At 30.7% G+C, this 24,973-nt stretch overlaps 2 protein-coding genes across 5 annotated transcripts; both read right to left on the reverse strand.

Annotated features, from left to right (window-relative positions):
* Window positions 1-5,434: 5,434 nt before the first annotated feature.
* On the reverse strand, window positions 5,435-11,713 carry LOC120768955 (apolipoprotein D-like). Of its 2 annotated transcripts, XM_040095745.1 has the most exons (7): window positions 11,636-11,713; window positions 11,328-11,576; window positions 9,882-9,990; window positions 9,692-9,822; window positions 9,522-9,601; window positions 9,339-9,440; window positions 5,435-6,092 (listed from the first exon to the last, which is right to left on the reverse strand). In XM_040095745.1, the coding sequence occupies exons 2-7, from the start codon at window positions 11,348-11,350 to the stop codon at window positions 5,737-5,739; spliced, it is 801 nt and encodes a 266-aa protein (XP_039951679.1). In that variant the 5' UTR covers window positions 11,351-11,576; window positions 11,636-11,713; the 3' UTR covers window positions 5,435-5,736. The 2 variants fall into 2 exon arrangements, with proteins under 2 accessions (XP_039951679.1, XP_039951678.1); XM_040095744.1 differs by having other exon boundaries at window positions 11,328-11,691.
* Window positions 11,714-13,617: 1,904 nt separating this feature from the next.
* LOC120769032 (apolipoprotein D-like) lies at window positions 13,618-24,612 on the reverse strand. Of its 3 annotated transcripts, none has more exons than XM_040095876.1 (6): window positions 24,531-24,608; window positions 18,501-18,615; window positions 18,096-18,226; window positions 17,956-18,035; window positions 16,500-16,595; window positions 13,618-13,858 (listed from the first exon to the last, which is right to left on the reverse strand). In XM_040095876.1, exons 1-6 carry the CDS (start codon window positions 24,551-24,553, stop codon window positions 13,722-13,724), a joined length of 582 nt encoding a protein of 193 aa, XP_039951810.1. In that variant the 5' UTR covers window positions 24,554-24,608; the 3' UTR covers window positions 13,618-13,721. The 3 variants fall into 3 exon arrangements, with proteins under 3 accessions (XP_039951810.1, XP_039951809.1, XP_039951811.1); XM_040095875.1 differs by lacking the exon at window positions 24,531-24,608 and adding an exon at window positions 18,700-18,807; XM_040095877.1 differs by lacking the exons at window positions 13,618-13,858; window positions 16,500-16,595; window positions 17,956-18,035; window positions 18,096-18,226; window positions 18,501-18,615 and adding exons at window positions 21,934-22,177; window positions 22,767-22,862; window positions 23,783-23,862; window positions 23,922-24,052; window positions 24,332-24,446 and having other exon boundaries at window positions 24,531-24,612.
* Window positions 24,613-24,973: the final 361 nt, after the last annotated feature.

Below are 24,973 nucleotides of genomic sequence, written 5' to 3' on the forward strand. Positions count from 1 at the left end.
GACCTATGTATCTGATTAGCAGTATATACGGTTAAAAACATTCAATATCAGCTTCTCCTTCTTACGTCTGGATCATAAACTGAAAAGATCCTTCCCTGTGCCTGTTTTAAGATACTACAGTTAGTTTTCTTGAATCTAAATTTCACTCCGAAATCTCATAACAACTTCATCATACTTTAGCGAGCGTAGAGAGGAGCTATTCGCAGTAAAAATCTACGTTGGTTATAATGTATGTATGGATATTCCATTCAATTTAGATTACACGGCGTCGGTCGTTGATTGCTCACTACTCTTCTTCTCGTTGACGTTCTGCACATTCGGTTACAGTACTCACTGCTCTTCTTCTTACTGATGTTTCTAACATTCATTTACAAATGTTACCAAATTTCCACAACGGCTGATTCCACAGAATTCCAATTAGCAAATGAAATATTGATTTTAAAAGACTAGACGTTCTCACAATAAAACAATTCATGTTTTCGGGAGTTTTATTTTATCCGAAATTACCTCTTCTACCCGCTTAAAATTTTAAATTTGCTATAATAATAGCATTTACGCTCACTAGGACCGAGGAGGCTTCAAAATTTATTCATAGTGTACTGGTTTTTTTGTAAGGAGGCTCGAATATGGAATTTATCATCTTTCCAGTATGGTCTTACCAAAAATATTTAGTGGTTTCATTAAAAAAATAGAAACTGACTTATTAGCTTAAATATGGTTTGATGCAGAGCGTTCACAATTACTGGTGTAAATTAGAGTCCAACGTATTGCAAACAAAGAAGGTAGAAGAAATTCTTAAAGAATTTTTTTGGAAAACCCCGTTCTAACAGAAAGTGCACATGAAAATCATTCTCAGGACTTCATTTGTGAATTATAAAACAAAAGTGAAATAAATAAGTGTTGAAGTTCATAAGAAATACCTGTGACAACACTAAATTGTAGGCACGTCTCCCCAACCAAGGTTAATAACATATGCTTCTTCGGCTTGATTTTTATTGATACTTTTTTATTTCTCAATAAAAGAAGCCACCACTCAAAGATCGAAGCGTCTGCTTATCTTTCAAAAATTAAATAAAATACATTTGCACAACAAAAACACAAGCAAAGAATACCGAAGAATTGACGCCAACTTTAACGACCGTTGCGGCACATCGATGACCTCTTTAAATATTAATTCTTGTTGTGATTGCATGGGGAATTGTGATTGACTTTTTACGACCACCAAACGGAAACCAAATCAAACCGACCGAAGGGGTGGCACAAAATAACAACAACAAAGCACACATATGTATGCCGCCCACTCGTATTGCTCTTTTCAACCCACCGGCTACTAGTTGCAATCACTAGCAACAGCAACAACAGCAGAAGTACATGCGAGCTTCTTCAGTGGTAGTTGGTAGCTGGGGACGATGAGCGGAAGCATGGAATGTGCATTTAAATGTGACCACAGCCACTTGGCGGTGCCGCGGTGCGCCGGAAAACTACTTCATCTGTGCGAGCAGCAATTGCAAATGGGCAAACACACACACACACGCGTTCGAGTGTACTTATAAGTCAGCTCAACAGGAGTCTCCGCACACACACTCTACGCCGGCCGCCAGACAGTCAAGTTACAGTGTATGCTTTTTAAAGAGGGGAGCAATTGAAATCGAAACTTCCCAAACAATTCAACCAGTGGCACACAGTCCTCGGGGAATACGACCGACCAGACAAACAAGAAGTTTTCGCTAAAATAGAAAAACTTCACACTTTGAAGTGGTAAGAAAAGTAAAGATTGGAAAAAGGTCTCAAGAGAGGCAGACGGGTATTTCTACGCTTTTTTTGCTTTTTTATGTTGAATGTGTGAGCACATCTCAAGAAGCTCTTTGATAAGTAGTTTTGCTGGGGATATATTGAAGTCTAGGCCATGGTCTCAAATGTTAACAGAGTTTTTTCCCGAAAAACCTATTTGTTCCCTCGTTAAGTCGCAACTTTTCACTTTATCTTCCAGCTGCACAGATTTCGATTTGGAGTTTTGTATCCTTAAGGTTTGACACAGCCCCAGGAAAATCAACTGTAAAGGATTGGTATGCTAAGTTTAGATGTGGTGAAATGTGCACAAAAGACGGTGAACCGCGACGAAAAAATCAAAAACGTTCCAAAAAATATTTTCAGATGACCGTAAAGTGAAGTTGTGCGAGATACCAAACATTCTAAAGATGCCAACTGAATGTTTAAATCATATCATTCACGATTTTTTGAATTTGAGAAAGATCTGTGCAGAGTGGGTGCCTCGCAAGCTCATTTTTGACCAAAAAAAAAACTACGAGCTGATGATTCGGAGCAGTGTTTGGAGATGTCGAAGCATAATAAGACGAAACATGGCACTGCAAACGATAAACCCGCTCCTGAACGTGTAAAACGGCAACAGTCGGCTGGCAAGGTTATGGCGTCTGTATTTTGGAATGCGCAAGGAATAATTTGTATTGACCACATTGGAAGAGAAAGGACTATCAATACCGACTATTACATAGCATTATTGAAAATTTGAAGGACGAAAATAAAGTGCTGTTTCACCAAGACCGTCTCTCAAATCAGCGGAAACGATGGCAAAATGAATTGGACTTCGAATTGCTTTCGCATCCTCCGTATTCTCCAGATCTGGCCCCCCGGAAACTATTTATTGTTCTCAGATCACAGAAGAATGCTCGCTGGGAATGAAGATATAATCGCCGAAGCTGAGGCCTATTTTGAAGTAAAGGACCAATCGTACAACAAAAATGATATCAAAAATTGTGACGGTTGCTATAGTCAGTATATTATCGTTGAAGGAAATTGTGTTGAATAAAAAAAATATTTTTCGAAGAAAAATGTTTTTCTATGGTAGGCCGGGAACTTTTCAATTAACCTGTTATATTATGAAGAGGCGGAAGTGCTGATCCTCGATTCCTTAGAGTAGAAGCCTTAACGTTTCCTAATCTAACATGATGCCTAGTTACCTCATATTCCAACCTTGGTATCTCCAATGTATCTCACTTGGCCAAAACGCGAAACCTTTACAAATTTCAATACCTAGTTGTCTAGGTGTAGGCTTCATATGAAGGATTGTAACCCAAACTCGTCCCTATAAAAACTCGACTTTACTTTTGATCACGAAGTCGAACAATCGGTTCTTTCTTTCAGATCACCATTTTTTCAAACGAATATTCGGAACCGGAAATTATATCCAAGGAACACATATTTTCTTACCCCTAATGTTGCTTAATAACGCAATCAAAAATTCTCTTATTTGGTATTTATCGGTAAATAAGTAATGAGCCGGACTTGAAAAATACCGTCGTATTTAGCATTTGGGCCTTATATTTCTGACTTTCTTTTTGAGCACTGATTGATGGTTTTTGGTATTTCTACGTAAAAACGACAAGGAAATTAACAACCAAACCGAAATCCCAACGAAAGAAAAACACAAAATTAACAACAACTACAGCAGTCACAGCCTGCCACCGAACTACTTGTGTTGCACATTAATTGAGCTTTAGTAATTTCTGGCATTTGATCCCACTGAAAGTTGCATTACGCGCGTCTGCCTCTGGCCCACGGAATATATACATACATACGTATGTATCTGAATTCTCATCTCCAAATCCATACCAACTCATCAGCATTCACATCGCAACAACCCCTGTGGTCAAGCTGAAATTAAGTTGCGGAAAAAACCATAGCTTTCTCCAGCAGAGCTCCCCATAAACCAACCACAATTAACAGCGTTGCCCTCCCCAGAAGTTATTGGGAAAACTAAACTAATTAATGATTTCCCATTAAGCGGCCAAATCCATTTTTGTGTGGTCGCGGCGAGAATCAGCGTGAACTCAACACTCTGCAGCAGACATACTCGCCAAGCGCTAAAGCATGTAAGCATGCGAGCGAGCAGCTTGATGCGTCTTGAGCCAAGCGGTCAAGCGAACTTGTTACGACAAAAAGTTTGTCTTCATCCATTTATGTGAAACGAAGTTATAGTGTGTGACAAAATTACTCCGACATTTATGTGATGCCTTCACGATATTTCTTAACTAGACCTGAGATTATTTCTATCTTATTATGGTATTCTATGAGAGCAACTCTCTATCAGTCCCATTCATTTTAACTATAACTTCGTAACACATATTCCAGGGATAAGAAAAAAAGTCTAGAAATAAATCGACATATTGGTTACTACTTGGTAACCGGTACGCTGAGTTAATACTCTGTTCTAGAAGTGCCTAGCTATAAACCTATATTTCAGTTCGTCTCTAGCTTTCTTTTTTGCTAGCTGTTTTAGTTCCTATTTCCACTCAAGAGAGGGAATCAAGTTTTCTCTATAAACAAATACGTAACAGTTCTCTTGGTTGAACTCCGGCCGTTAAAAATTCAGTTCGGCCGTTGAAATCCAATCGCCTGAAGGACGTCGATTATGCACGACTCAATATGTATAATAATGTTCTTACATCCGGATAAACGGAATATCCCTATCTTTTTTCATGAATTCTCCAGATGATAGAATTTATTTCCACTTTTAGAATAAAAAATCACAATTGGCCGTCTGAAGACTTAGGTCGTCAAACATCAACCCCACCTACCTATCTATGGGTAGAAGACGATTGTGTCTTACAAAATATATATTTTTTGAATACTTTCACCACACAGTGTATTGTCCACACCTCTAACCACTTTGGTGGGTAGCTTTGTCTGGCAAAAATCTTAGCCATGCTCATCTATGTATTTATTTTAGACAAGTTCAGGAAAGTTCAATTTGACGCAGATTGAATGGCTTTCATTTAACCATAAACGGCATTAAACCAGCTGTTATGGTCGGCACAATGGCAAAAGTTTCTACTTTTGAGGTTAAATATTGTTGTTTCTCGTTACACCATTACAACGGAGATAAAGTTAGGTGGCGTCAAGGTATTTAAACAACATAGTTTTAGCTTTAGGTCATGAGAGAATATGAGGAGAAAGGAGAGAGTGGAGGAGTTTGACAACATATGCGTTGGATAATAAGATTTTACAGGGAGTTTATGCTATTTACATAAAGTAAGGTTTTGATAAGGCAGAGGATTGATTGCTATCGACGAGAACACTTTCACAACGTAGTAGATTTTTTGAAACGTATGCGCTAAAACTTAGGTTACCCATCAGAAACAATTATAACTGTTAATTATTTTTATATTTTTTTATAAGAGTTTGGGTGTGAAAATTTGCTGAAATACTCATAAAAAACTCGCCTAATTGTAGGCAACACTTTTTATTTCCATAACTGTTTAAGTACCCATCTAAGATCTTGCATACTTTAGAGGTGATCTTTTTAAAGTTATGACGAATTGGTTGATATCTCTTTTAAATATTTTAATAGTAAACTTCAGGACATTAATTCCAACGGTTTATCTGCATTTCCAAAAAAAATTTGTTCAAAATGATCCAAAATTTTTCGAAAAATAATTTCAAATATTTTTATTAGTGACCAACATATTTGTACTTAACTCTACCAACTACGAACTATATAATACTCGCATAAAAGTTTCACAATATAAGTGAGACTTGCATGAAAAGCAGACACCTAACGGCGTCTAAAAACACTGTACGTTAGGAATGGTAAATATGTATGTGTATGTAAATAAGTAAATATGTGAGCTCAATGCTCAAGCTCAAGCTCAATCACGGCAAAGCAAAAAACCACGACAATATATCCATGATGCGCTGCCAAATGCGCCTAAACAACTCTCATGCCAATTCAATGACATTAGCCGCCGTCTCTGCTGTGGTGTCCACAAGCTCAAACTCGGCTGTGGTCGGGTTAGCGGTACTTGTGGCTGCGGCAGCAATCCTTTTCAAAATTACGCTATCATCTACAGCATTGCTAGGAGTTTTGTTAATTTTATTAGCATTGTTGTTGTTATTGTTGGTGTTATCACCGAAACTAATGGTCGTGCCATAGCCGGAAGCCACATCGGGGCAATTCTCCTGATCAGCGATCAGCAAGAATGATTGTGGCAAATTGTTATCATCCATGATTTTCTTCGCTGTACTGATGGCTTCGGCGGAGGGCTTGCGTTCGCGAGTCATGATCCAAAGCAGTTCTGAAAGGTATAACAAAAAATTTTAAAATTAGTGGTTGCTATTAGCGTTTATAAGAATATTTTATTCTTTTGATATTAAGTGTTAGTTTGTTCGAAAGTTTAAGAATTTTTTTCTTCAGCCGAACGCCAATGTTCAGTAGTTATAAATTTTAAATATTCTTCTATACCAATTTTTTTTTTATAAGAGAGCAAGTAATGTCAATTTCGGTAATAAAGTTACATTTTGAGTGAAAAATATGAAGGCTTAGGAAAAACGGTGAATCCACTTTATTATATTTTCACGATATATTAAACCTCTATATTTCACTGGAATGATACAGTCTATGCTTGTCTGAAATCAAGTACAAAAATCCATCTAATTCACAACTATATTTCACTAGAATAATATATTCTACATATGGCTGGACTCAGCTACAAAAATCTACCTGATCCACCATTTTAACTGGAATGACATACAGAATCCAACACTATATTTTCCACCTTAATGGTATAGTCTATAGATAGCTGAAATCGGCCAAAAGTCAAAAGTCAGTCTATTCCACCACTATACCTCCCTGGAATGATATATTCGATGAGAGGCAGGAATCAGTTGCAAAATCCACCTATTCCACCACTATTTCTCCCTGGGATCATATATTCTATGATTGGCTGGAATCGGTTACACTATATTCAATGGAACGAAATGTTTTATAAAAAGCTGGAATAAGTTGCAAAAATCCACCTAGTCCCTCACAATATTATATTTCACTTTATATGGTTAGCTGAAGTCAGCTACAAAAATCCACTTCATTTATAGTTCTAAATTGAAATGATATATTGTAGGGATGGTTTGAATCAGTACTTAAAATTTGAATATGTAATCTTATATTAATGACTCACAAACTGCATAATGTTGTTATAATGCGCAAAAGAGAAAAATCCCTAGACTCTAAACCCTAGGAACCGAACCTAATAATTTTCGGTAATCTGGCCGTTTTTAAGATGTGTCTGTTGGGTAACGAAAAAGATAACTTCATGAAACTGAGTCAGATTAGAGTATAATTGTATCGAAAATGTACCGAAATCGATCCATAACATCATCATAGCCGAAATCTGATTGCAGCTGTTTTAAACCACTCACATGCCCAAAATTTCTTTGTTATTTTTTATTATTATTCGACATTATAAAGCTTTAGCATAAACCGTTAGGTATGATAATCATTTTGTTGGTATACATCCTAACAATTTGGTAAAATGGATTTTTTGGGTATGTATATTTTTGGTGTCCATCGTTGAATCGTATGTGCTAATAAAATAGCTGTTTAATGTAATATAAATAAGTCATATACACATGCTTTTTAATATATGTATAATCCATATTTTTATATTATGGCACTTAAGGGAATGCGGAAAAGTGACTAGACGCAACTGAACATCGTTTTATCGGTCTTTATTCTGCGATCATATAAACCAAGCACGCTATGCGTTCTAGCTTGCACGTATATACATTCATACTGAGATAATTAGGAAAGCGCTGGCGTACTTATGTGTGTAATTGCATATTTGGTATGGCTGTCTGCATAAATTAATTGTGACGCGCTTTAATTTATTTACGATGAGCATCATTGTTTTGCGGATTGCATAGTAATTTGTTTATTCGTTGTTTTTTGTTTTTCTTTTTTTGTTTTGTTTGCTTACACCAAAGTGATTAGCGGATGTGATTTCTTTTGTCTAAGCAGCTATTGTTTTACATTTTTATATATATAGCAGGTACTACTTATGTACATATGTACATACATACATTCTTATATATTATATAACATTAACGTCGGTATATTCTGTTATGGTTGAAAGTGTGTTTGCTGGAGATTTCGGGGAACAAATTTATGAGTGTCGAGTGTATGGAGGTTTTAAAATTCCATATATTTTTAATTTAGAAAAATTATTAAATTTCGAAAATTTTAAAATTTATAGATATTTTTAGTTTACACACAACCATAAATTTTCAAAATAAAAAACTCTCAAAATTCACAAATTCAAAAATTTCAAAAATTCTCCATTTTCAATTTAAAAATATTTTCAATTTTAAATAGTAGTCGGATAAATTTCAACATGTAAAATTTTATAATTTCTAGGCATTTTCGAATTTCAAAAACTTTCAATTTCCAAATGTTTTTAGTTTTCACCACATTGTAAATTTCAATAATTTTCAAATTTTAAAATTAAAAAAATTTCGAATATCAAAGAGTTTTTAATTTCCGAATATTATTTTTTAAAAATGCTTTGTTTGAAAAAATATTCAAAATTCACAAATGCAAGAAAAAAATATTTTTAAACAACCTAAATATTTTCTAATTTAGTATTAAATGTTTTTCAATTCTTTCTCTTTCATTTTCCAATTTTTTAAATATCAAGTTTTATAAAGTCCATATACTTTTGAAATAGAGAATTTTTTAAATTTCAAAAATTTTCAAATATTTTAAATTAATGAAACACCATAAATTAAAAAAAAATCCAAATTTTTAAATTTCAATAATTTTATATTTTCAAATTACAAATATTCTAAGTTATTGAATAGTACATTTTTTTTTTAATTTGAAATAATTATACTCTTACAATTTGTTGCTACAGAGAACTTGTATCAAAAATCGAAATTTTCAAATTTCTAGATATATTTCGAATTTTGCCAATATTTTTAGCTTGCACCAAATTTTAAAATTAAGTAATATTCAAATTTTAAAAATCAGAAACTTTTTAAATTTCCAAAGATATTTTCAAAAAAATTGTAGTTTAAAACATTTTTAAAATTCAAAAATTTTCATAATCAATGTTTGAAAATTTAAAATTCCAAAAACACCCAATTTTCAAATTTTAAACAAAATTTTAAAAACATTAATTAAAAAATTTTTAATTCTAAAATTTTTCAATTTCCAAATAGTTTTAGTTTTCACCAAATTTTAAATTTCAGTACTTTTCAAACTTTAAAATTCAAAAACTTTCGAATTTTAAAGTTTTTTAATTGTCAAAAGTGTTTTCAAAAAAATTTTAATACAAAAATTTTCAAAAACATAAAATTTTCCAAATAAATTTTTGAAATTTTAAAATACACAATTTTTAAATAGTGTCAACTTTTAAATATCCAAATATTTCAAAATTTTAAGAAAATTAATTTAACAAAAAACTTTAAATTAAAAGTTTTGAAATGGTAAAAATTTCTACATTTCCTAATGAAAAAAAGAAATGATTAACTTTAACTCTATCACTTACTTGTATGCGCAAAAGAGGTGAGATTAGTGCAACTGTAGACCACACTGTATGATTTGTAATCAGTGCCCAGCACAATGTAATTCGGTATATCAACGGCGTTTGCTGGAAATTACATGAAATGGAAATAAATATACAAATATAAAATTATATGATATTATTAAAAAGGATATAGAATACTCTTACGATATTTGCTGAAGAGCACATTTATCTGGGATGGGGCAAGCATACGAGCGACTCCGGTCGTATTTGTGGTGTGGCCAGTGCTATAGTATTAAAAATTGTTAATCATTTTTTTGTAATTTTTTTAAATATATGTGTATATAAATATAATTATTAATTTAAAGCAAACTTACATCGTATTAATCGATGTATTCACCACACCGATTGTATTGTTGCCTTTGTTGGTGTAACGCGCAAACATACAACGCTTAGCGATCTCAAAGATGTGCGGATATTTGGCGTACTCATACCAAGTGCCCATGTACTAGAAATATAAGCACAATTTTAAAATCTTCTCATCGAATATTTACACCATTAACTCACAGCATCGGCGTCAAAGTCCGAAGGCACCTTCACTTCGGGACAGCTGCGTGGGAAGGGTACTTGCGCTGCAGTCAAGTGGCAAATCAGCAACAAAAGTGCAGCGGTGATACTGAGAGAGATAAAAGAGAATAAGATATAAGATTTGTAAATAATAGTGACATATGACAAATTACTAGAAACCACATATCACAAATTTAAGAAAATGTAGGCATTAGTCATATAACTAATACTAATTATAGGAAGCATTAGAGCCACGATAAATGCTTTAGACTTTCAATAAAAACCGAGAGTTCTTTTTTATTAAAAATCTTTAATTTTATTGGTAAATTTTCAGTTTTCAAATTTTTAAAATTTTAACTTTCGAAAAATTTTCAAATTTTTCAATTTCCACTTTCCGAAAAATTTAGGTTTTAAATTCAAAATATGTGTTTTAAAATTCCTGTTTCAAAAATTTTCAATTTCCAAATATTTGTAATTTTGAAAAAAATAAAAAAAATTGCAATTACAAGTTTTCAAAAGTTATGAGAATTTATATTTCAAAAATTTTCAATATATGTACATACAAACATATGTTTTTAAAATTAAATTTTCAATTTACAAAAATTTTTACATCGGAAAAAATACAAAATTTTCAATTTCAAGTTTCCAAAATTCATATATTTCAAAATTTTATATTTCAATAATATTTTACGTCCATATGTTTTTAAAATAAAAATGTTCAATTTTCAAAAGGTTTTAATTTTTAATTTCTGAAAATTGATAAATTTGTTTGGAAATTTGATTTACATTTTTTTGTAGTTCTAGTTAAAAATTTTCGAATATTTATTAATACGTATTTTCAAAAAATTAGTATTTTAAATTTTTAAATTTAATAAAATTAAAATCTTTGGAAATTTTAAGTTTAATTTTTTCTCAAAATTAAATTTATCAAAAATGTTTAATTTATAATAATTTTCAAATTTCAGAATATCCATTAAATTTTGTTTTCAAAAATTTAAAATTTTTTTAATTTTAGAATTTGGTAAATTGGCTATATTTTGAAATTTGAAAATTCCAAAAAAATGTTTGTTATTTTTTCTTTTGAAATTTTGAAAAAATTAGTTAACGATTTTTTAAATTCCAAAAAAGTGTCCTGAAATTTTTTCAAATTTTAAAATTTGTTGCTAATTCAAAATATTTGAATTAAAATATCAATATCACCAATTTACCAATTACTGAAATTTATTACATTCATACGCTTGATGCTCACCCCGTTCTTGCTTTAAAATTTGAAAATTCTAAATAAATTGTTTTTTTTTGTAGAAATTGAAAAAAAACTTATATTTTTTTGATAACTTTTTTTTGGAAATTCTAAGAATTCAATTTTTTATGAAATTTAATGATTTAAAAAAATGTTGCTTTTCCAAAATATTTTAGCTAATATTATTTTATTAATTTGGTGCTCACCTCGTTCTTAATTGTGGACTCATTTCTCGCAGTATTATTATTATTATTATTATTCAAACCAAAAAATTTATATTTTCGTTTATATTTTTTAAATTAAGTTTTTAATAATTAACGCTTATTTGCTTGTCTCTTTTCAGTTTTTCGCCAACACTTTGTCGGTAAGTGCACAATATTAATAATTTAGTTCGAAATCGTTGTGAATCCTTTTTTATTGCTGCTTCACACAGTTTATTTTGCAATTCGTTGATCCTGAAAATTGTATCGTTAAAATGATTTTGCTTTATTTTACACCGAATAATGTGGTTTACTAGTCAATTATGTTTAGAATTGCAAAGTTCAACGCGCCGCTGCCGGAAATCAACTGAAAGCTCATCCTACCACTCGCGCATAATTTATAGCAACATCCAATAAAATGCAATAACAATAACATCAATGCGCCTTAAATGAGTGGCGGCGTAACGTCAATAGAATTGATTATTTATTTGACACATAGTAAACGTATTGAAAAAAATATTTCTAAAAAAATATAGTATAAATAATTTGTAAAGAACGCTAAGCCATCGCTGAGCACTATCTCGCCTTCCATCACATATGCTCATTTCACATAATCATTTATATACTATACATAGATATGTGTATATTTATGTTTTAGAATTGTATATACATACATATACATATATTTATAAATTTATTTAAAGTGTATGCATGTTTACTCAAAGCCTCTGTTTGTGCAAATAAACTTCAAAGAAATATTTTGTTATGCTACGTTTGGCGCATTCACAGATTCAGTAATTGCTTATATTTTTTCATTCTGGCAATAATAATAAATTAACAGTTAAATAAGTGATAAAAATCAATTACATGACAAAATGTCGCATAATAAGCCTAATTCAGAAATAAACCAGTAAGCAATCGCACACTGATTTTAGTAAAGTGTTTTTGATTGCTAAATCCGGGTTTCTGGGTTGATAAAGTTGCGTCATGATCTTCAAATATCTGCCTAGATTTCACAGAGGCGTGAAACTGGCTTTTGTAGACTGTCCCTCTAACCTCTGCTTCTTTAAGACTTGCCTTGTTACGGATATTCTTAAGGACCTCAGCGTATCTGACCTTCTACTGACTTTATGATCACGACCTCTGATTGTCGTTTGGGCATTTTCATTCTGTGGTTGCAACTGGAGGTTTTTCCCCTCTTTTTGTTTTACTGGTTGACCTTGCGTGGCCACAGTATCTCTTGAGGGTATATTTTCTTCAGAATGTAAGGAAACCTACTACTTGTATGGAAGTATCCTACTACTCCGTATTCTTCGTCTAGGCCATCTTTACTTTGTTGATCTTTCTGTTCGGGTTATTCTTGTTATTCGTATTGTGGTGTATTAATTTTTGTTCTAATGGATCTCCTCTTCAAGCCATCGTTGTAACAGTTACCCCTTATGAACTCCGTGGTTATCTATGTAAGAAGCCTTATGGAAGCTTATGTTCAGAGCCAGGTTCGGGCACGAATCAGGAGCTTGTCCCAACTAAACCTGTACAGCCGAAAAATTATAGCGACGTGTATTAAACGTACTTGGAGACCTGCCAGTGTTTTAACGAAACTGAGGTGAGAACAGTATTAGCCTGTCAGCCATTTCGGTAAGTTATCTCTCTTACGTGCTGAGGTGATACAATACTGCCCTCACCAGCCCTTTGTCAAACTAATTCCGGGTTTCCAGTACTCCATAACCACAATGTTACTGACCTCGATTCTGTTGGGCGCTGCCTAGGGTTTTCGTCGCCGTACTTTTGGTGTGGCTCGCTGTATCGTTTCCTCGTCGCTTTGTTGCCTCTCTTTCGTTGGTGCGTTCTTCATCGGTGAAACCCCGTTGGGAGTTGTGGCCGCTTATTTAAAGGTGGCATCCTTTCGCCTCTTCGCCGGAGGGCGCATGAGGCTTTTTGAACTGAGGCCTTCTCTCCTGCTGCTCTTGGTCCGGAGCTGTGTATTACTATTTGCAGCTTACCTACTTAGCATAGGCCGTCACTATTCGCCAGCTGTGACCCCGCAGTAGCTTGAGCTCAGCCTTAACAGGGTCGGTATTAAACTCATCGGTTTTAAAAGCGATTTCTGTTAGAGATATTTTTTCAGAAGTGTTGCCACGTGATTAAAAAATTATAAAAAAGATAATTGATTAGGTAATCCAATTACAATGTCGGTATTAAACTCATAGCGTTTGAGAAAAATTCCTGTCAGAGATGTTTTTGAATGATGACAGATTTTTCAATAAATCTTTAGATAATAAAAAATATTAAAACGTGTTTTGAAATTGGTAGTTTTTTTATTTGTTTTATGTACAATATTTACATAGCTTCGGATTGCTTATAGTTTTCGTAATGCCGTAGTTTCTTCCGGCTTTATTTTTATGAGTCTGGACAGCCTGATTGATCGGTCACAATCATTGGGTCCAAAGATACACCTTGCGAATCAAGTACATCCTGAGCTTCTCTTACAATATCCTCAGATGGATCGCGCTCACGCGTGAGGATCCACACGGTTTCTGAAAGAATGAAGAAATGGAGATATTTGGATTTCGAAAAATTAAAGTTGTTGTTATTTTTTTTTTTGAGTTTAGATGTCGAGTATTCTTTTTCTTATGGTTTGTTGGGTAAAATAAGTTTTATAGATTGAATATGTGTATTAAACTAATCAGTTTTTGAGAGTGAATATATACTATACTATTGTTTTGATAATTATGTATGTTGTTATATAAAACAACAACAATTCCTGTTGTTGCTCTATCACGTGTGTTGGCGCTGATGTTCTACAGAGGCAACCCTTTCAGTTGCACTTACATATACAAAATGTAGTAGAATTAAAAGAAAAAATACGAAAAGATGGAAATACTCGTTTTATAACGGATAAATTTAGCCGTATTTATGTCACGTGTCTGAAAATAAACGCAGCTACTGTTTAGAATTTTTATTTTACGTCACACTGTGCGTAATAAAAAGCTTTGAGAAAGATGTTTACTATAATTAAAGAACCTTTAAAATGCAATATAGTTGTGAATTCATATTAGGGTTGCTCTAAACTTAAAATATTCATAATCGACAGTTTATAGAGCAACTAAAGGCATTCAGTTGCCATAAGCCGACGTTGAAAATAGTTAAGAAATTATTAGAAACAATAGGGTGGTTCGTAATTTGCACGCATACATTCAGGCGAGTAAACAATTTTTTGTCTTGGGAATGAAAAAATTTGCTTTAAAAATGTGATGATATACAGTACATAAATAAAAAAGTTTGAGCATATTAGGGTCGTACAAAAAAAAAAAATAAATTTTATAAAAATTATTGGTGTATTAAAAATATTTACAGTAGCCTCATTTTAAAATCAAATTATGCCAACAAAAAAAAAATAATAAGTTACACCATATATGTACATACTTGGCAACTCTGAACTCCTGTTTGGTAGCTATAGAAAAAATAAAATAAGTTAGCCTTAGGCAAATAGTTTTCCTATTCAAACTAAAAAATATTAATTTTAAATAATGTACGCTTTGTCCAAAGTAGTTAAGTGTCATCCTAATGCCAGTTTATATTAAACAGAGTTCACAGTTCAAGCAAGACAAGGCCTGCTTGTTGACACAATGGTTTGTAATTGTTGAAATACTCGTTAAAACAGAAATAAAATTTGCAAATAACCATGCCAATAAAATGTTGATGAGAAATTATTTGCTAATTAATGCCTAGAAATTCTTAGAAGAGCAATTAGTTATCAGCTAAATAAACCATTTTACACGATTTTGAGTTTTTTACCCTTTTTTGTAGCTCGTCAAGATATTTTTTTGTTAATTTTCTTGGCAGCATTAAGTGTGAGTCACATTAGGGTGGTACTTTTCTTGGAAAATTTTTGTGAAATAAATTGGTTTTTGTTTAAGCTGTCAAGTTTGAGTTTAATAGAAGAAATCATGCTTCCGGTATTCAATTTGCATGATATTATAAAAGATTTTTTAAGTATAATTTTTTCTTAAAAACAAAAAATTTTTTTTAAGTTATCATTTTCACTATTATATTCAAAATAACTGAACACAGTACATTAATAAAACTTAAAAGTATTTAATATTAAATAAAAATAACAAAAGTTCTTCTTAAAAAATATCATACATTTTTTTGTACCACCCTAATATATGTACTCATTGACGCGCTCGTTATGTCAGACGCACCGGTCTACTACGCTTCTGACACCAGAGTTCACTCATACTGAGTTATTCACATTTTTATGAAAACATATTTTTGTTGCTTTTTTTGTTTTTGTGTTTTGTTTTTACTTTATTTTTGCCGGCTCAAAGTAAATGAAAAATATTACTAAAACAACAACAACAAAATGATTTAACTAACGCGTTTAAAGTGCAGCGCTTAGAAATGAGTCGCGTTGGCAAAGATCGGCGTTGTAGATTAATTAAATATATGTATGTATATAAGGGCATGTGTATGTATGTACATGTATTGTCTGACTACAAAACACTCAGTTCATTTAGTGGTGAGTGTTCTATTGCACTTTGCTATAAACAAATTTAATTATTATACAACAACTATCACATTGCAGTGCTTGGCATATATGGAACCATAGATTAAATTAAATGACTTTAGATTAAATAATTAAAAATAAAATGTCAGAAATTACACATGCAATGCAGTTAACCGTAGGAAGGCGTAAAAATGCATAGTTATTTAATAATTCTGTTAGTATGCCTCAGTAGCGAACAGCTAGTGAACTCAATAGACATTTTTTAAAATATATGATTTAGTATTATAACAAGTTATCGACAGGCAAAAGGTTAAACATCAACAATTTTGGAATTTTATTTAAAAGGTTATGGAACTGGAATATTTATAGCTTAAAATCTGTAAGTTTTTCTAATTGCTATAAAATTTTTTTTATAATTTTCCTTGTTCCGAACTTAAAAAAAAAACTTAGTAAAATATGGCTTAATGGCTGTGAGAATCAAGTAATGAATGCCTAATTTTAGATCAATTTTTGTAAAGAAGTACCAACAAAATTTTAAAAATTTCATATCCTACTAACAAATTGCATAAAATACTTAAATTTCATCTTTATAAAAAGATTTTATATATCCCATTCTTCACAAAAAAAAACTCACTGCTTTGTTCTGACTGTTTTCTCATTTTACTTACCTGCATGTGCGATTACTAAATTCTTGCAGCTGTAGACGACAGCATAATTATCATAATCGGTACCTAACACCCAGTAGTTAGCGGACCCAGCTAGAGCTGCAAAACATAAAAATTATTAGCAATTTTCACAAACAAAAAAAAAAAAATAATAATAAATAAATAAATTAAACGACTGGACCGAAAATAACTAGTTGGTATCTGGTTGAAATTTTACTTTTCCAAAACTCTACAAATTTAAAAAAAAATTGAATTTTTAATAATATTTAAAATTTTCAGAATTTTTTAATTTTTAATACTATTTAAAATTTTCAGAATTTCGAATTTTTAATCACACTTAAAAATTTCTGAATTTTTTTACACACTTCGCAAACTTTCCCCATTTTATTTAATCTTTACAGAATCTTTTTGATTTTTTTTTGTTATAGAAATTAGTTTACTTTTCGAAATTGAGGTATGTATCTTTGGATTTCTTTAAATTTTTGGTATTTCTGGTTATTTGAAAATGCTAAATATTAGAAATATGCAAAATTTTGGCATATTTCTAATATTTAGCATTTTCAAATAACCAGAAATACCAAAACTTTAAAGAAATCCAACGATTCCTCAATTTCGAAAAGTAAACTAATTTCTATAACAAAAAAAATCAAAAAGTTGAGATATTTCAAAACCAATACGGAATTTACGAATTTAAATTCTTTTTATTTTCAAAACTTCTTCAAGTCTTGAAAATTTTAAAAACCCTTCAAATTTAAAAATATGTTCCAATTTCAAAAAGTTTTAATTATTTATTAAGAAAAAATTTATATTTAAAAACTTTACTAATTTCAAAATTTATAAAAAGCCATACTCATAAATTTTTTTTAATAATTTGGGAAATTTCAATTATTTAAAAATAAATTAAAAATTTTTCTAGTTTCGTAAATTTTCGAAATTTCGAAAATTTAAATTTTTTTAAATTCAAATATTGGAAAAAAATTACAAAAAACTAGGAATATCGAAAATTGTTAAAGTTTACTTATTTAAAATCAAAGCTTCCACAAAATTTAACAATCTATTTTTTTTAATTTCAAATTTATTTTAAGTTTCCAAAAATTTCTAAAAATTTCAAAACTATGTTCAGATTGCAAAAATTTTTAAAACTTAAAAAGTTTGAATTATTTATTAAAATTTTTTATAATTTCAAAACTGTTACTAATTTCAAAAAATTCACCAATTTTCTAATTTTACAAATTTCTATAATTTTAAAAAATTTCAAAATTGTGTTAAGTTTCGAAAATTTTTAAAATTTCAAAACTCTTACAAATTTCAAAATTTTAGACTTTTTCAAATTCAATTATTATTTTTTTTTAATTAAAAAGTTTTAAAATTATAATAAACTTTAAAAAATTTTAAAAAATATTTCAAATTTCGAACACAACGCATTTTAATCATTAGAAAGTTTGTATTTGCGACTTACAAGCAACACCATTAAAACGTACGGAAAGTTTGCCTGGTCCAACAATTTTGGCAACACCGGAAATAGATGATCTTTCATTGCTGTAATAAAAATATTTAGATATTGATGTCAAATAGTATATTAGTACACGTAAAACTTACAAAATTGATATTTGGCTATTCAGCACTGAAACCGAATCGTTTGTTAAGGCTCCATATTCAGCCTGTATACATCTGCCGCCGGCCTCGAAAACGAAAGGATACTTGGAGTACTCATACCATACACCCAAATACTGTAAAGATTGTTGTAAACATTTATAGATTTTTTGCCGATAAATATTAATACTGATTATATAAAAACAAATCAAAAAGTTCTAAATGTCTTCATTATTTCTATTATGATGTTTATTCATTTTTTGTTTTCCGTATATTCAATTTAATTATCTCATTTAAATAATACTTCTTATATATAGCAGAAAAACCATAAAGATTCCTTAGAATATGTCAACATTTCTTCTCAATTTCTGTATGGCAATGTATGCATAAACAAAATCGTTAAGAACTTACCGCTTCTGCATCGAAATCTTGTACAGTTTCAATGCCAGATGGACATGGACCCACATTAACGACCTGACTTGCCACCATTTTGGCCGAAACCAAAACAATCAGTGACAAATAAAGACTGAAAAAGCACAAAAATAACAACAAAAAAAATAAGTTATAAAATAAATAAATAACAGTAACAAAATCATGAAAATGAGCTCACCAAATCAATTGTTGTTTTTGCATTTTGCGATAACTGCGAATTGCTCTGGCTTCTTCAAAACACTACCGCCGTTTTGAACGCTTCTGGTCAGACTAGCAAATTTGTTGTTTATATATGGAAATGACTTGGCTAAAGTGCGCTTTTGATAATAAGGCCTTGCAGCCGGTTTTCTGTCGCTAAATAAACAAGCACCGGTAAGTCGCTCATTCACAAAGCGTTCATACACGCATTTAGACGCTTTATCTCACACTAAGCGTAATGTCAATATTGACAAGCAAAAGCAACAATCTAGATATTTCTTTTGTGTTTGTTTTGGATTCTATTAATTTTTTTATTGTTATTGTTAGTTATTGCCTTTGTTTTTAAGTTCGCTATTCAAGCTTATCAGATTTTACATAATTGTTTATATACTTGTAAGGGGCGTGGGGAGAAATACATAGTTTGGGTAGTTAAAAATTTTTATTTGCATCGAAAGTTAAAAACGGGTTTAATGTAAAAAATGTGAAGTAACTGGTACATAACCGGTACATAACTGGTAAATTGTAGGAGTTGTTGAATAATAGCCAAAGCTTAAAAAAATATAACACTTATAAACTGAGCTTTAAATAAAAACTAGTTCCTTTCTATAATTTATTTAACTGAAAGTCAGAAGTATATCTCAAAAGTAGCCAGCTATAAATTTTCAGTTATTGAAAGAATTATATACCACCTACAGCGACTTAAAAGGCACTTTCTGGAGGGAGACATACATAAAAGCTGCAATAGTTGACACTCTGGCACAGTCCAGAATTACCTATGAAAAATATTTTTCTTTATGTATACCTTGATGTTCAGGAAATTAAACTTCCAGAAGCATGACTACCACTTAAGGGATTTAAGAGATATATTGATGATCATTTGATGAAGGTTTCACAAATATCTTATCCAGCAGTCATCTTTAATCGCATGTAGAAAAAATAATATATAGTTTCCTCATTCCTTAGTAATTTTTTCACAGAAAATTTCAGAAATAAGTCCAGCTTTTGAAGATTTTTTAATAATAGTTTCAAAAACGAAAATACTTCTCTGAACTTTTAAGAATTATGTAAGTAAACTTTCAAGAATATTATTCAAATAGGATGTCAGTAACTCCAACTTGTTTCTTAAAAGAAATCGGTCAAATTATAATTAAATTGGTTTGCTAAAAATAAATATCTTCCATTTAAAGTTCGCACAAGGCTCACCTGTGCTTTCTTGTCGGTTTACCAGTACGTATAAGTAACGTGAGTAAAAATAAATAATACACCCCACAAAAAAAGGCGTATATGACAAAGAATGAATCAGCTGTTGCTTTTTCATATTAAATTTTGAAATTTCAAAATCAACAAAATTAACAAAACAAGTAAGGAGGGATAAATTTGGGTATAACCGAATATTTTTAAACCTTTGCAACTTACAAGGACCAATGCCGGGTTAATAATTTCAGGTACATACGGTTTGTTAGTTTTGTAGGTTTAAGTCAAGTTTTTACCCGATTTTATTTATTCTAAGTACAAAAATGTATCGTTATTAAAAAAACACGCTCTCCCTATTTTAATAAAATAACTCTCATGTTGGCCGATATATGCGGTATAAAGTCACCCGGAAGTCCGAAAAGACTAAAGAAAGAATTGACCCTATAACACATTTTTGCACACAAACGTACTATTATCAGGAGAGGATTCTCTCCAAATTCCAATTACATATATGTCACACATGGCTCGATATTTTCGGTGAAAGTTATGGTACTTTATTGGTCTTCCTTTAATGACGTTTAGTGAGCGTGGCTGTGGTCCGATTATGCCTATTAACGAACACGTCCTCACTTATTTTACAAGCGAACGAGTACAGAATTTAATTAAGATATTTTAATTCTTATTCTAATTAAAGCTTGAACGCACATACGGATGGACGGATAAACAGTTATAAAATTCATAAGAAATAAAAAATTTTCCCAAAAATAATCAAATTTTAACTGTTAATATCTTTTAAACGTATGGGCTTACGAAAAAATCATGGTAGACTTTTTTGTAGAGCATTCAATTTCCCACAAAATCTAAGAAACAAGATATTTTTTCAAGTAGTTGGAAGCGAGATATACATTTTTCTATCTGATAATAAGAAAAAATAGAAAACTGTATGTAGGAGGACCTTCCCGTTACAATTAAAAACTCATGTTTGGAGAGGCTTTCTTAGAGGTGTCTAGGAACCTATTTTTCCGAGTACGAAACGAAAAAAAAATTTTTTTTTTTGAATCACTCTAATGTATAACCCTATATCTACCTCCATTATTTTTAGCTGATACGAACAACCGTTAAGTGAACAAAACACTATACTCTGTTGTAACTTATTGAAAGTGTATAAAAAGTTAGATAACAATATTCGATTTTAATTTCAGTTGCGCAAATATTCAGTTTATGACTAAAATGAAATGAAATATTCAGTTTATGACTAAAATGGAATGAAAGGGCTTCCAAATGGAAAATACGTCTAAAACACCGTTTATTTCTCTAATTTACATCACGTGGCAGACAGTGAAATGCACATATCTTAGAAGAATTAATAGAAAAGTTATAATAGAAGTCATGCAGAATAAATACAATGAAAGTATGTGAATGAGGGAAAGCTCTGGATCGATTCCGATAATTCTTGGCTTTCAATTTTATAACACATAAGTGTAATTTTTTTAAGATACCTCCCCTTAGAACCTCACGTTATCTACGATTTCGCATAAGGCTCTCCAAGAAGACCTTTTAGCTTTCCTAATTTGAGTTTTATATAATGCAATACCTACTTTACACAATATAGTAGCAGGTTCTCTTCAAACCAGCTAGTCAGGGATTTTAATGCAGTTTCAACGAGTTATAAATTTCTCCGCTGTACTACCGTAGGTTCTGCGGACTTTACCGGCTAACTATAGAAAACTTTCTAATAAAAAGTTGGATGGTCGATGTAAAAAGGAATAATACAAAATTATTGCGCTTTGGTACTATCTGACATATTGAACTCTTCTCTAAATTTTGAACTATTCCTGAAGTCATATTTAGATTGTGTGGTGCCCTGTTTAAAAATATTATATAAATAATTGATAAGCTAATCAAATTACAATGTCGGCATTAAATTTATCGCGTTTTGGAAAGATTTCTGCCAGAGATATTTTCGAATGATGCCACATTTTTTAGGACATCTTTAGATAAATAAAAACGTTGAGCAGCATTTTGATTTAGGTATTTGTAGTGTTTTATTTGTTTTACGTACAACATTTACATAGCTTCGGATTGATTATATATCTCGTAATGCCAGAGTTTCTTGAGGCCTTATTTTTATGCGTCTGGGCAGCCTGATTGATCGGTCACAGTCAAAGGGTGCAAAGATACACCTTGGGAAACAAGCACAGCCGAAGCTTTCTTTACAATATCGTCAGAGGGAACGCGCTCACGTGTGAGGATCCACACGTTCTCTGAAATAATGTCGAAATGGAGATATTTTAAAAATGTGTATTAGACTACGCAGTTTTCAGAATATGTGTATTATCCTTTTGATAATTATGTATATAGTTATATAACAAAACAGCAATTCATGTTGCTACACAATTTCGTGTGTGAGAGATGTAATTAACTATAGGAAGGTGTAAAAATGCTGAGTTTTTTAATAATTCTGTTAGTACGCCGCACTAGCGAACAACCAGTGAACTCAAATCAACAATTTTGAAACTTTATTTAAAAGCTTATTGAACCAAAATATTTTAGTTTCAAAATCTGTAATTTTGTTTTTTGTTTGTTAAGACAAGTTGTTTTAACTTTGATTGTTATTATAGGTACTCTAAATAAAACTTAGCAAAATATGGCCTTATGGTTGTGAGAATCAAGTAGGGAATTCCTGATTTTAGATAAATTTTTGTAAAGAAGTACCAACAAATATTTAAAAAATTTCATATCCTACTAACAAATTGCATAAAATACTTAAATTCCATCTTTGTATAGCGATTTAATATATCCAGTTATCTAATAAAGGAACTTACTACTAACTGTTTAATCATCTTCACTTACCCGAATGTGTGAATAATTGTTTCTTGCAGCTGTAGACGACGGCATAATTATCATAATCGGTTCCCAAGACCCAGTAGTTAGCGGACCCAGCTATAGCTGCAAAGTAAAACAGTGCATTAAAATTATTAACAATTTCCACAAAAAAAAGCAAACTAAACTTGACCAAAATAACTAGTTCGTACCGGCTTGGCTCGGCTTGACCGAAAATAACTAGTTCGTACCTAGTTAAAATTTTACTTTTCCAATTCTAAAAATTTAAAAAATCTGAATTTTTAATAATATTTAAATTGTCAAAAATTTTACAGATTTCAAAAGTTTTACTTATTTCAAAAATTTCGCAATTTCAAAAACAAAGATATATTAAAAATTGAAAATAAATGAAAAATTGTTAAATTTTGAATAGTATACCTACTAAATAAAAAAATTAAAATCAAAAAATTAAATTGTTTCAAAACTTTTACGAAATTTAATTTTTTTTAAATAAATTTTTTCAATTTTCGAAAATTTTGAAAATTTCTAAAATCTTTCAAATTTCAAAATATGTTCATTTCAAAAAAATGTCGTATCAAAAATTGTTAAATTTTGAAAAGTTTGCCAAATTCGAAAATTTTGAAAATTTCAAAAATCTTTCAAATTTCAAAATATGTTCAAATTCCAAAAATTTTACAAATTTAAAAAGTTTTAAATGTTCAAAAAATATTTAAAATTTCAAAACATTTACTAATTTTAAAAATTTTACAATTTTGGAACAAAATCCATACTAATAAGATATTTTACTTATGTATATTACAAATTTCTATAATTTAAAAAATTTTCAAAAGTGTGTTAAGTTTCGAAAATTTTTCAAATTTCAAAAGTCTAACAAATTACAAAATTTTAAAGTTTTTAAATTCGAAAAAAAATTTTAAAATTAAAACGCTTTAAAAATTTTAAAAAACTTATACAATTATCAAAATTTTTTAAATTTTCAAACAAAATGTATACTAATCGTTAAAAATTTTATATTTGCGACTTACAAGCAATACCATTAAAACGTACGGATAGTTTGCCTGGTCCGACAATTTTTGCAACACCGGAAATAGTAGATTTTTCATTGCTGTAATAAAAATATTTAGATATTGATGTCAAAAGTATATTAGTAGACGTAAAACTTACAAAATTGATATTTGGCTATTCAGCACTGAAACCGAGTCGTTTGTTAAGGCTCCATATTCAGCCTGTATACATCTGCCGCCGGCCTCGAAAACGAAAGGATACTTGGAGTACTCATACCATACACCCAAATACTGTAAAGATTGTTGTAAACATTTATATATTTTTTGCCGATAAATATTAATACTGATTATATAAAAACAAATCAAAAAGTTCTAAATGTCTTCATTATTTCTATTATGATGTTCATTCATTTTTTGTTTTCCGTATATTCAATTTAATTATCTCATTTAAATAATACTTCAAATATTATATATAGCAGAAAAACCATAAAGATTCCTTAGAATATGTCAAAATTTCTTTTCAATTTCTGTATGGCAATGTATGCATAAACAAATCCGTTAAGAACTTACCGCTTCTGCATCGAAATCTTGTACAGTTTCGATGTTAGATGGACAAGAGCCCACATTAACAACCTGACTTGCCACCAGTTTGGCCCAAACCAAAACAATCAGTGACAAATAAACACTGAAAGAACACAAAAATAACAACAAAATAAATAAGTTATAAAATAAAAAAATAACAATAACGAAATCATGAAAATGAACTCACCAAATCAATTGTTGTTTCTGCATTTTGCGACAACTGCGAATTGCTCTAGCTTCTTCAAAACACTACCGACGTTGTAAACGCTTCTGGTCTCACTAGCGAATTTCTTGTTTATATATGAAAAAACCCGGCTAAACTGCGTGTCTAATAATAATGCCTTGCAGCCGGTTTTGTGACGTTAAAGTTAGATAACTCGCTCTATATCTGAGCCTTCAATCACGCATTAATACGCTTTATCTCACACTACGCATAATGTCAATATTGACAAGCAAACGAAACAATCTAGATATTTGATTTTAAATTGTTTTGGATTCTATTAATTTTTTATTGTTATCGTTAGTTATTGTCTTTATTTTGAAGTTCACCATTCAAGCTTATCACCTCTGAGTATGCAACATGACGCATACATTGCATTGGTTGTTGTTGTTAGATTAGAAATAGTTTGG

The sequence above is a fragment of the Bactrocera tryoni genome, chromosome 2 (assembly GCF_016617805.1).
Source record: "Bactrocera tryoni isolate S06 chromosome 2, CSIRO_BtryS06_freeze2, whole genome shotgun sequence".
NCBI lineage: Eukaryota > Metazoa > Arthropoda > Insecta > Diptera > Tephritidae > Bactrocera > Bactrocera tryoni.